Raw genomic sequence first — 13840 nt, 5'->3', positions numbered from 1 at the left:
GACATAAATGTGTTTTATCTACTTTATGTAACAAAGTGTTTAGAAAGTTGGCACATACATGTAATTTTTCATTTTTTTATGCATCCATCTATAGAACGCTGCATGTTATAGTGTAAATCTGCCTGTTCTCTGTCAGAAACCTGCCTGCAGAAAATGAACCTAAAGTATGTAATGCAAGGATGTCATCACTTTAGAGATGGAGAAAGCATAAAGTGACAATTATGAATCACTTAATATGATAAGGAGATTCTGCAGGTCATTAATCAATGTATAAAATTAAAATAAAATGTATTTTTAGTGACACAAGATACAAATATGGAAGCAAGATGTATAATTAGAATTTATGCTGCACTAATGTGAATGTTTGCAGGGAAACATTTCACACAACGCATTTCACACGCAGTACTCGAGCTGACTTACCTTTGTTTGAATGACGACTTGTACGCGCTGATTCCACAGATAAGGTACGAAAATATGTCAGGCTACGTCAATAGCGGTTGGTCTTCAGGGTTTCTACTCCATGGCCGTATTTCATACGGGTCCACATTTCCAATGCACGCTATTTTCTGCAAGTACCGCTGCTTCGCCTCTGAACGAAATCGGTCTCTATACAATCCATTCTCTTTTGAGCTGCTTTTAAGCATCTTGTAGTCGTGGTTCCAACACAGTGTGTTTGTTTTGATTCGTAGACCCCGAAAATGGTGCCACGCTCCCACAATGCATTGCGGCGTGACTCCAAAGCCCTATTACGTGGTAGCGCACTCCCGGTGCTTGCTTGGAAGTTTAGGGGTTTTTTTTCACTGTAAAAAGAAGTTTTCTTCCCACGCACAACGGACACTAATGTTTTTGTCACTTTTTATGGAATCAAACTCAAAGTAAGGTCAGTACTTCCACGCTTTAAACGCTGCACGCTCATACTCTCTCCCGCACTCGATATATGATCCACTGTTGATCTGCACACAGCTGTTGTCACGAACGTCGCACTCGCTTACGTCACTGTCATGAGACATTCTCGCAAAAAAATCACGGTTTTAGTAACGCAGTAACGCAGCGTTCCTACGGGAAAGTAACGGTAATCTAATTACCGTTTTTGCAATAGTAATCCCTTACTTTACTCGTTACCTGAAAAAAGTAATCAGATTACAGTAACGTGTTACAAGTAATGCGTTACTGCCCATCTCTGGTCATCAGGATAGGGATTTGTGTTGGTGTTTAGGGCTGTAGCCTCAGGTTTATATTGTGAACGGTAATAATGTGAAAGTGTTTTTCAGATAATTTTAAATAGTAAAATTAAAGTAATGAGTAGTATAACAAACATCTTTATCCTGTTTGTAATGAAGTAATGTACTGCATTACTTTAAAGAAAAGCGTTCTTTGCAATATGTGCAATAATTACTTTTTTCAAGTAATGATCCCAAAACTGTTCACAACAAAGAGGGAAAATGGCTCTGACATGTACAAACATTTGAGCATACAGCATGTAATTAATTAGTATGATTTTAATGTCTTTGATATGCTGCTTAGAGATGGTGGTGACTCTCACATTGGAGACAATGAGATTGATAAGTGAAACAAGAACTGGGATTGCTAAATTGTTATCAATTCCCATCCCTAGTGACAATGATGTCCTAGTTGGTGGAGGAGGCCACCTCCTTGGACTGACAGAAACTGGTAACAACCACAACCCCGTCCTTTTTGCTTTTCTCCAAAACACAGGAATAAATTTGGGGTTTGGAGCTAGGGTTGTGATTTTCAGTAATGATGACTCGGATATCAGTGAATTAAAATGCTACAGCATTACTTTGACTTTATTTATCCCTCTCTTGTATCCCTTATTGTCCAACTCTTTCTTTTTCTTCTCATTCTTTATCATATTCTGCTCTTTTAGTTATCGTTTCCTCTCAAAGCATTGCGCAGACTCCTCCAGAACTCCTCCCTCTCCTCTTCCTCCTGTGGCCACTCTAGGTAGGTGGTGGAACTCATCAGTTTGCGCAGTTTGTAGAAGCGTTTGGGGACATCATCCTTGGACAACGGCTCTAGTAGGATCAAAATGGCTGCCTCACCAGTGGCATGACCATCAAAAAGCCAGAAGTGAGAGAAGTCAAGCTCATAGCGGCACCAGTCAGACTGCACAAAATTCTCGGAGAGGATGAAGACAGTTCTCCGACTGCGTTCGATAGCATTCATGATGTTGTCCACAATCCATTGTCCTGGAAGGAAATCCCGCTTGTGAAGGCAGAGAGTCAAGGGCCGGTGGGATGTCGACCTAGTCCCAGAACTGCTTTCACTGTTGAAGTGAAGAAAAAAGCAGCTTTCAGTCTTTCTACTTTCTAATTTGGTATACAGCGTATAAGCCAGAGACTGCACAATCAAAATAATTAATATACTTTAAAAGTTTTGCAATCATTTCATGAGTTTAAATCTGTATGATTTAAAAAATGGTTAACGCAAGAATTTTAAAAACTCTATTAAATTTGCTTTAATAACACATTGTTTTGGACTCAGATCTTGATCAAAGATCTTCCATGTCAAGTGTTCTACATCACCCCAAAATTTAGGTTATTAAAAAATGGAAGCTTTTTAAAGAGGTTGATATACCCAGTTTGGAAGTGTTTCAGTTTATTTAGGTTAAATTATGTTTGAAACCCAATTTTGTCTTCTTAACCGTCATTAACAGTAGCCAAAAGCTCTAGTTACCTATATCATTCAGCATTTACACAGAGAGCAGTTTCATTGTCGGATGTCAGAACTACCCTTTTAAAAATGCCAGATAGTTGTATTTGTTCAGAAAAACTACACTGAAACCTTTATTACTGATGAACACAGTAATGACAATGTGGACACTTTGGCTGAAATTATGTCAAATAATATCACAAAAACTGATGAATTTACCTTGGCTCCTCTAGCTCAGGTACCAAAAAATTTTCCACCCAGCCAGCATCTCTTTCACTGTAGGAAACAAAGGCATCAAAGGATATCAGGGCTTCTGTGTCTGCCTTATCTCTGCGTTGCTGCCGTTGTCGAGAATTACGCTTGGTCTTGAGCCATGCCCAGATCATCTTGAGGTACCAAAAGGCATGGATGCGCCACAGCACCACAGATAGCAGAGTGGCTACAAACAACGCCAAGCCACAGCTCACTGACACAAACAAAACCTGATGGCACATGACAACTGAGAGTCGGACTTGATCCACTGGCTGTCCATGTAGATAGAAAGGGGAGTCACAGATGTAGCTGTCCACTCCATCTGTCAGTTGTATACCTCCACCTCCTCGGAGTTCCAACTGGACAAAGCTGACAAAGTCACAGGAGCAGACAAACTTATTCTGACCAGCCTGGAGGTTATCGAGTCGCTGGTATGACTGGAGGTCTGTTTTGCCAAACATGTTCAGGGTATTTGACTGTGGAAATAAAATGTGTATCATAATGGAAACACTAAGAGGATCAGAAGCATAAACATATGATCTGACTTATTACCTGGATGGTCAGGGTTTGTAGATTGGGGAAGGATAGCCCAGAGGGCAACCTCAGAAACTTGTTGCCAGAGAGATACAGTTCCCTGAGTACAGGCAGAAGTAGAGTGAAATCTTTAAGGTTGTTGTTGCTCAAATCCAGCACCTGTAAAGAATAAAGCATAAGGAAAAAAATAGGTTGCCAGGTCAATCTGCCAGGTCAATACATGGTCTTCATACCTCCAGGGTTTGGGGTAGACAGGGGGTAATGGCTGTGAACTTTGCCCCGGAGATGTTTAGGAATCGCAGGGTGGAAGGCCAAGGACAGCTTGAGGGCATGAAGCTGTAACCGGTCCTACTAATGTCCAGGTGTGTCAGTTTAGAGAACTTTGTGACCAGTCGGCTCACGGTGGACAAAGACTGGACAGAAATGGGGAATGAAAGATGGAAAGTACTTGTTGTCATCAATCCTCAGAATTCTTGAATACTTGTAGGTAACACAGATTTTATTAAAGTTTCATACTTCACCTTCAGAGCATTTCCACTGAAGTTTAAAACTCGAATGTCCTTCAAAGTTTGTGTTGTACCACAAAGCGTCTCCACCAGAGTCAGGTCCGTCAGAAGGTTGTCAGACAGGTCCAGATACTGCAGGTTCTTCAGCAGATGGGACGTAAGACAAGGCATCACAAACACCTAAAGGAAAGAACCAAAACTCATCAATAAGACTGCAAAGTGGGAAGCTGTAAGGTAAGGGGAGACACTAGTTCCATTAGTGTCTCCCCTAGTATTTTCCTCCAGTTTGCATCACAACTCCGTCCACAAGACAGACATGTTAGGTAAACCGTTGATTCTTATTTGGCCACAGGTCTGATTGTGAAAACGAATAGTTATCTGTCTCTCTTTGTTAGTCTTGCAACAGACTGGATACCTGTCCGAGGTGTACCCTGCTACCCTATAAGGTGGGATAGTCTCCGGGCCCCTGCATGACCCTGGATTAGCCAAATTAAAGAAAATGGGTGGACAGATGTAAATATTGCATGCACAGGAAAATGGGTCATCTTTGGCAATCATTTCCATTTCCATGTACAATGCAGAAAACAGTCTATGAACAAAGTATATTGTAGCAACTATCAGGTAAAAAAGTTTCATGTAGAAACTTGAAAGAGCATCCAACTACTATGCAGGCCATTATAAACATGTTTGCAAGTATCCTTAGTTTGATTTTATGTCTCCTGAAGAGGTTAACTCTGTAAGGAAAACTTAAAATGAAAGGGATGTGTTGATACAATCTATAATATCAGTAAATAGTTCAACAAATCTCTGGCTTTGATTTCAACTGCACTAGGGTCAGAGAAAATAAAAACAAGAGTTTTTAGATGAAATGGCCATCTTCATCTATGGTATGTATAAATAGTATATACAAGTAAAACTTGTAAGCTAAAACCTGTAAGCTAAAACCTTTCTCTTGAATACATGCTGATCTGAAAATTATCCACATCTTCACACAAACTCCACAAAAGCCAAACTCACAGATGACCTAAAGATACGTAACAAAATAAACAGACCATCTAGGTGTCTGTTTATGTTCCGCTAGACAGATTTGTTTTGATTTCATCTGACTAGTTTTTTTTTGTCAGCTTAAAAACATCCATCTTCAACTGAAAACAGTGAACTCAAGGCTTTCAAAATCATAGTTGATCACTGTATGGATATCCTGAAAAATGTCTCTAGAGAGTAAACTAATCAATATTTTCCATAGAGTTGTTCTCCAAAATGTTACACAAGCAGCTTACATTACAGAGCTGGTCACTTTAGAGACTGGCACAGCATACTACAGTGGGATGCAAAAGTTTGGGCAATGTTGTTAATAGTCATTATTTTCCTGTATAAATTGTTGGTTGTTACAATTAAAAATGTCAGTTAACCTCCTAAGACCCAAACTCTTTCATGGCATGCATTTTAAATTTTTCTTTGCCATTTGGGTTGATTGGGACCTGAGGAATGTAAAAACAAAGAATTACCAGATTCTTTTTTTTGACCTAATTTTTGTTTCTGAGACAAATGAAATCCACGTATGAGGACATTGGTTTTAAATTTTGATAGAACAGTGGCAGTATAATGTCCTCATAAGTGGATATCAGGCCCTTGTAGAGAAAAATTAAGTATTTTCGTCTAGACATCCCAAAATGTGATGTCCACATATGTGGACGCCAGGTCCTAGGAGGTTAAATATATCGTATAGAAGACACACACAGTGATATTTGAGAAGTGAAATGAAGTTGATTGCATTTACAGAAAGTGTGCAATAATTGTTTAAACAAAACCAGGCAGGTGCATAAATTTGGGCACTCTTGTCATTTTATTGATTCCAAAACCTTTAGAACTAATTATTGGTAAGCTCAGTGACCCCTGACCTACATACACAGGTGAATTCAATAATGAGAAAGAGTATTTAAGAGGGTCAATCGTCAATGTTCCCTCTAATTTTTCCTGTGTCTGAGCGAACACACAAACCTCCTGAGCAGTTCCTTGGACCACTATGAGCGACATCAGACGTGTGCACTGTGGTTATACCAGCATTGAATCCATCCAAGTTACATGGTTTATTAAAATAATCAAATTACAGCATTTACATTTATGTTCGACTACTTTTAATTAACTGCTTTAGCCCATTTACAATGAAAATGTAAAACAAAAATGTAGTCATTAACCTGTGTAGTATGTTAACACTACTGGAAGTAAAAAATAACTTGAACTCGAATTTTGAAAACACAACTTTCTTCTTCTTCTTTTTTTTTTCCATAAAGCTCTGACTTGTATTATGAGTCTGAGTCTGTGGTCTGGGAGAGAGTCCTGTAACTCTATCTGCAAAATACAGTATATAAAGACCAATGTTGGGCAATTAATTATATAGTTACTTCTTCAAAAAAGTAAAAAAAAAATTTCTGTCCACTATGTGATAAAGGAGAACAACAGCCTGATACCTGCAGTCCTGACAACAGCAGATGTATCACTGCTGTAACACCTGTAACATTCAGCAGTCGCCTCATTGTTCTGACACACACAACAAAACTATTGACTACACTACACACTAACTACACAAGATTTGCGCTAAACGTCGCAAATCTCTCACATCTCAAAACACCAGCGTCACTCCTAAAACTTCCCCCGTTTCTTAACAACTTGCCATATCATTTTTTGATTGGTCGACATCTCCAATGGTTGTACATGTTGTCATTAACGTGGCTTCACTCCACATCAGCCACAGCTTTGCTAGCTAAAACACCGGTGTGGGCACATAAGGACGCTGTCATAGCCTGTAAATGACGTTGATTAGCTGCGTATATACGAATGTGAATCGCATCATTGACTGGACTATGGGATAAGGTGTCATCGTTCTAGTCACATACGGGAGCAGCCAGTCACTTACTGACTAACACTGCAAAACAGAATTGTTGAAGTTTGAATTTTAATTACAATTCAGGTTAGATTTTTTCTTTGTGCGCAACGCAGACTTTCAGTGCGCAGAGACCGTGCCAGCAGAGGGAACATTGTCAATCGTAAGTTTCCCTCCTCTTTAAATTTTCTCTGAAGAGTAGCAACATGTGGGTCTCAAAAAAACTCTCAAATGACCTGAAGACAAAGACTGTTCACCATCATGGTTTAGGGGAAGGATACAGAAAGCTGTCTCAGAGATTTAAGCTGTCTGTTTCCACAGTTAGGAACATATTGAGAAAATGATTTTTACCTTGGCGTTTATGACAGACACCCTTCTTGGATACTCCAGCAGAAAACCCAATTGTAGAAGTGAGGTAAATTTGTAGACATCCAGAATTGCAACGTTACGGATGTAGAACTCATCTATGCTTCTGTGATCAGTTTGGCTAGCTTTCTCCCACCTAACCCCAACCAAAAAAGACAAGTTCGTTGTTTTCAATTTCCTGTATAATACACAAACATTTCTTTTGAACCAAAGTTGCTAACTGGGACATATGCCAAAAAGATAATGTGCTTTTTTCCTACCAGCCTTCGCCTATCAGTGTGACATCTTCTATGGTAAGTTTGGTCAGTGGAACTCCATCTAATACCACCAGGAAGTCAACAATAGCCTCGTCAGACACAGAAACATTATGTAGGGTCAAATACCTGAAGAGTTACAACACAGAGGAAGAATAGGTTTGTTTGTTTCCCAGTTTGTTAGAATATCAGTTTTACCCAAGTAGAAGTGATGTCCATACCTGATCCTCCTTTTGGCTGCCTTACTAAAGGGCTGAACAGACTGAACTCCAATCAAATTGATGTCTTTCAGAATGATGGGTGTCTCAGGATATGACACATCATCAATCATAGACCCAGCCAAGGTCACATTTGTTAGAAAAGGACCATGGAGACTCAAGGTGACATGACCTAGCGGCCAAATGTGTGCTAATGTACCAGCGTCATAGCTGCAGAAGCAAGATACAGAAGCTAAAAGTTGAGGATATGTGAAAAGGAAGACAGTATACACAATAATAAAAGCATCAGATATTGATTTGTATATTTAGTAAAAGCACATAGAGAAGTGTTGTGTTGTTAGCCCAAATAAGGATAAAAAATCCATAAAAATAGACCATAACCAACACATTTTAAAGACTTTTTAAAAAAAGTAACTTTTATATATAACTGAAATTATATATAAAAGAGTTATGCCATAAATAGGAGTCTTTAAAGATGTCTCTTAGTTATTCTTCATTATTTTGACACACATTTCTGAAGTTGAGATGGAAACGGTTAAATTTTGCAATAGCAAAGAAAATTCATAAAGCGTGTTGATTCATTAACCTACTAAGTAACTTACTTTTAGCCATCTATAGCCACCTATAAAAATGTATTCATAGCCTCACTACAGTTAACCATAAACAAAAAAGACTCAAGGCAGTTAGAATAAAGGATACTAATTTGAAGCTACCACCACTAGTAAAGACAGTAACTTAACACCACTATCAAAACCCGTGCAAACCTGGTCAGGTTGTTTGCATGAACAGTTAACTCCTCCAGCTGGGTGACTCCAGACAGATCTCCTCTCCGGAGCTCCTTCAGAGAAGGACCTCCAAGGGCCAGCTTCCTTAGTCTGACTAGGGCCCCAAATACTGGAGGAGAACCGAGGTAACTAGATGAGAGCACAGGAAAAGAAAATAACCATAATGTAATAATAATAATAATAATAATAACTTACGTTTTTTTTTTTTTGTCTTGTCACAATTTTGGTACCTTTAGCTTATTACCTGTATGGGTTGTTGAGTAGGTTGAGCTGCTGCAGAGCTTCCAGCTTGCTGAACCATTTGTGGTTGAGCATAGTCAGCTGGTTGTAAGAGAGATCCAGCTGTTCCAGGCTCCACAGAGAGTCAAAAGCTGATGGATGGATCTCAGCTAAGCCATTGCCTGGAGGATAGTAACATCTATCTTAAAACAAATTGTAAACACATTTTATTGATGAAAATCAAACACTGAATTGAAATCCCAGAGCTCTGCCAAGTCTTTTTTGTAGCAACTGGAAAATAAACAAGTAAAAAGTAACTGTAGCAGATAAAGGATTTGTAATGACTTGTTACAAAACATCATAATGTCATTGGGAGCCCCTGTTCATGGCACACTTTGTTGTAAAGTAAATATTTAAATAGATAACAAGACTTTGGATCAAGTTTTTCACAATCATAGTTCACATTTTATGCATGACTGCCTCCCCCCAGAGTCTTCAAGTGAGAGTGTGATGATGCCATGCACTTAACCTGAAATCACCTTTTCAATGTTTTAAAGTAAATTTCAGGACAAGGTTTCATGGCCATAGTGTCCCTTGACGTGCATAATTTACACATCCAAATGTATATACTTTGGTAGACTTTCACCCAGTCGGACTATCACTACAACATGACTTCTGGCTTCAAATTACATCCCTTATGACTAAAACATGCAACCACAAATCCAACTGACTCCCATTATTAAAAAAAAAAAAAAGATTTTTCTCAAATTTTAACTTGCAACAATACAGAGTGAGTAGACAAAACCAGTATTTTGTCCATTGGGATATGCTGATGATCCTACTAGTTACAGAAAAAGCAGATAAAAAGGCTGAAATAGTCTCACTTTTCAAAATAAAACGTTGTCAAAAGAATATTTTTTTATAGTTAGCTGTTGGTATTCTTCTCACTTTTTTTCATCACCACAGCTTGCCCCTCCACCAACACCCACTCCATCAATACTTTATGTGTTACCGTGGAGATCAAGAACCTTCAGTTGCATGTGGCCCGTCAGGTCATCATTCGTCACAGCTGTTATTTTATTAAAGGAAAGATCAAGACTCAAGGCTCTGCCTGTTACAGTGGGAACACTGGTGAATCCACTGTGGGAGCAGTTACAGAAGAGCTGCTGGTTGCAGTGATCGCAGGATGGCTTCTTGTTGTCTGTCTTCAACCTCTGGCCCCAGCTCTCAGAGAGGAAGAGGAGGACGAGGATGAAGAAGAGACCAGAGGAGCAGCTGGTTGGACGTCTCATGCTGCATGAAATCAGTGAAGGACATGAAGTAGTGTTTGAGAGGATTTATAAATCAGGGAGAAAGTGAGTCATACTTCTCAGAATGCAGAGGACCCACACACAGAAGTGAAAGAACAACAGGGAAGAAGCACAATTTCAAAGAGGAAGCCTAAAAAGTTTCATTCACAACACAATTCTGCAAAAGTGAAAGGTGTTATCAGAAAACAGAGATGTCTTCAGCTTGTCACACACCCTACACAAAATGGTTTCATCTGTTAAAGCATAAGCACATGAAGTTTTCAGTCATGTTGCAAATAACAGCCTCCATTCTTATGGCTCCAGGGTATTGATCTTCTTTGAACAAAGCCAGTGCATTGAAATCAGAGCAGGAAGCAACAAATATCATCTCAAAGCATTGACTTCTCAGCATTTTATATTTATACATTTATAGAGCAGTTCATCCCATGGTAAAAAGAATCTTTGCACCTTTCACTCCAGAAATAGCAAATGCTTGTCTAATATTTGTGCATTTTTCATACATTAATCACAACTCGATTCATACATTTTTACATATTATGTAAAATGTAATGTAAAATGGAAACTGTATAAAACATAACACAGATATTTGTAATTGTTTTTTAAAGTTATTTTTCCATACGGAATTTTCCAAATGTTAAAATAGAAATATGTAGTATGTAAATTGATGTAAAGGTAGGTCCAAAAAGCCAAATACACCACTGCAAATTTTAAACCAGGCTGCATATCCCATTAGGATCAATTTTTTGTTCTGCAAATTAACGCGGACACACACAAACAGGGATCAACACCTTCGCCAAGCCTAAAAGCTAGCTTAAACATAAAGGTGAGGTTCTAAAGAAAGGCCTGTCAATCTATTTAAGGTATATGATTTGTATCAAGATGTTGCATTCACGGATGAGCACAGATATGAAGCTGTGGACAGGAAACCGGGGCTAAATGTGATCTGAACAGATGTACATAAATATGGCAAAAATCTGTTTCACATCCTGCAGTGAAGGTCATGTTTCATCACAGCAAAACAAATACCATAGCTGGGGATTTTTGCAGGAATTCAAGGTTTCTTTGAATTCTGTCCCAGGGCTGGAATTATTTACTATTTATGTTAATGGCTTGTGACATAATTTTAATGCATTTGTACATTTCTATGCAGATGATACAATTATTTATTGTGCTCAAATCATCAAGATGGTTTTTAAACAATTACAGCTGGCTTTTGATTTTATACAGTCACAGCTGTGTCAGCTCAGACTGATTTTAATTGCTGAAAAAAACAAGATCATGTTGTTCTCAAATAAAAACAGCATACCTGCAGTACTTACCTCTCTTGTATTTGCTCAAGACAATTTGTGTTGAAACTGTGGCTTCATACAGATACTTACAGTAGGTATTGTGATTGATAATAGTTTTTCCTTAAAGCTACATATTGACCGCCTGATAAACAAACTGAGGCTTAAGTTGAAGTTCTTTTTATGAAATCTTTCACTGCAAGTCAAAGGCTTGTTGCTGCCAACTTTTTACCCCTCCTGGATTATGGTGATATAATTGACATATATCTACTTACTCTCTCCATCTGTTGGATTGTGTTTATAATGGGGCATTAAATTCTATAACCAGATGTAAACCTTTAACACACCACTGTTGACTTGTCCCCACTGTCCTTATTCAGGATGGTTCATTTATATCTTCATATATTAATCTGTTTCTGGTTTACTCCCCTCTTATTTGTCAGATTACATGTTACAGAAACAGTTTAGTCATGACTCAGGACTTTATTAGATTCACCTGTTCATACAGAGCTCAGACAAAAAGCATTCTCCTCATCTGCCCCCGTCTTCATGGAGTTCATCACAGAAGGACTTGCAGCGCTCTCAATTGATTTCACTTGCAGACTTTAAAAATGACCTTGTGATATCATCACAGGGAACTTTTTCCTGTTTTTGATACTGTGAAAAGGTCATGCAAAATACTAATTTTTAAGGTTTTTTTTAAAAACTTCTTTGCCTAATATACTGTATTTCCAGTTGTATTTGAACATTTCAACAAGAGCACTCAGGTAGACCATAACTCCCCCTGAAGGGGAAACATAGAACAGCTTTATGCTAATGTCAGCATTGCTAATACTGACATTAGCAATCCGCAATGCTAACATCAGTGATGTTAGCATTGTTAATATGGAAATCTACTCTAGTTTATTCATCTTCTCTTTTCATTGTAAAGTCATATAATTTTGTTTTTAAAGATAATGTTTTAAAGAACTTAAAAAAGAGCTCTTTAAAACCGATTAAAACAGCTTAAAGTTGGAAAATTATTTTTTTCTATCTCAAGTGACCCTAAGCTTTCACCTATGACATTAAAGTATTACATCCTAAATCAGTCTGTTTTATAATGTTTACCTAGAAACAGACTTGGCTCAAACTGCTGGCTCCTTTGAGCTGTAAAAACTTGGGATTTTAGCATATATTTATAAATAACTTTAACTGAGAAACTTTATGGCATCATTGTGATGTCATAGGGGATCGTATTGAGAAAATAAAAAAGGTGTGTTATACAGATCTCCCCATGCCCCTACACATGATGTATTTCTCAATGTCATTTCTTGTACATGTTTTTTTCAAGTTTAACTCTGACTTTGGGTGCTAAAAATGAAGGTTATGGTCAAATGCTTAGTCAACCCAGGGACTCGTGTCCCCTAGGACTAAACATGTGCTTGTGAACTTTGAAGACGATCCATAAAATGTTGTGGGTATTATAACGTTTATACTGATTTTCACATTTGGTGTGACCTTTATCCGATTTTCACCAAAGTTCAGTTAGCTTGAGCTGTTGTTGGTATCTACCATCTACCATCTACCATACTAAATTTGTGAGCGATATCTTGAAAACTGTGGATGCTAGACTGCTAAAAAACAGACAGACAGACAAACACACAAACAGAAGTGATTATATACAGTATTTCTTCCCTGAACCTGTTTCTTCTTCTTTTTTGTTTCTTGTTTTTTTAAAATGAGGTGACTCAGAAACCATTGCATAGGATTGAATATTGACAATAAAGTCCTAATTAATTTCTAATTTTTTATTATTCTTATTCTTTTTCAATCCCGGTGATAGAAATGCACTTTTGGAACCTCAACTTTCACATTAAATGCAGCTACTCTGCAGTATGTCACCATAAAACTATTTTTAATATATTTCTTTTGGTGGAAAGTGGTGGTTGAGACATAAAGCAATCCTTAGTTTGGTGTGCAAACAGCTTTTACTGAGCCTTTTACAGCACTCAACCCAAGTTCTTCCCCTTTTTTCTCTATCTGTGACAGAGCCGATGGTATCATCACTGCTGCTGCAAAATTAAAAATAAAAACTGAAACAATCTTGTAAAAATCAGCAAAACTTTACAGCATAAAGTTTTTTTCATGGTTTGTTTTAGGATTCTGTCAGAAGTTTGTCAAAGTCTTACCTTATATTTTTGCCGAGCTGACTGCTGAAACTCGTTAAAGACAACAGGATGAGTTAAAGTGTTTTATGACTTCATAAAGAGGAAGTATAAATCTCAGGGGTGACAGCTGGAACCAAGTGTGAAAAGAGGTAGTGAGCGTGACGTGAACTTTGGGAGGAAACCTTGTGAGTGCAAAAGTTTAAAAATATATTTCAAATGTACTATTTAACTGTTTTCAGACTTTCTGAACTAAAATTGGAAAATTATATTAGGCTAAGTTGTATCAAGAGAAAAATAAACTGTGTTACATTTTGTTAAATTTAATCACATATACTATTTGTTATCAGGAAAAAAAACTGGCTGGAGAAGTACCAGTATTATAAAATTATTATCATGCACATGGTTT

General features: G+C 37.8%; 1 protein-coding gene across 1 annotated transcript; it reads right to left on the bottom strand.

Annotated features, from left to right (window-relative positions):
* Positions 1-1481: 1481 nt before the first annotated feature.
* LOC146390068 (toll-like receptor 2) lies at positions 1482-13537 on the bottom strand. Its single transcript, XM_084923150.1, has 12 exons — positions 13456-13537; positions 9704-9984; positions 8717-8873; positions 8452-8601; positions 7691-7897; positions 7476-7598; positions 7201-7351; positions 3981-4145; positions 3693-3872; positions 3478-3618; positions 2893-3401; positions 1482-2287 (listed from the first exon to the last, which is right to left on the bottom strand). The coding sequence occupies exons 2-12, from the start codon at positions 9981-9983 to the stop codon at positions 1885-1887; spliced, it is 2466 nt and encodes an 821-aa protein (XP_084779276.1). The 5' UTR covers position 9984; positions 13456-13537; the 3' UTR covers positions 1482-1884.
* Between the last annotated feature and the right edge of the window lie 303 nt (positions 13538-13840).

This window comes from Perissodus microlepis, chromosome 3 (assembly GCF_051167445.1).
Source record: "Perissodus microlepis isolate ML-2025 ecotype Zambia chromosome 3, ASM5116744v1, whole genome shotgun sequence".
Classification (NCBI taxonomy): Eukaryota; Metazoa; Chordata; class Actinopteri; order Cichliformes; family Cichlidae; genus Perissodus; species Perissodus microlepis.
The sequence above is the reverse complement of the archived record's forward strand: the minus strand, read 5'-3'. Positions and strand labels throughout refer to the sequence as shown.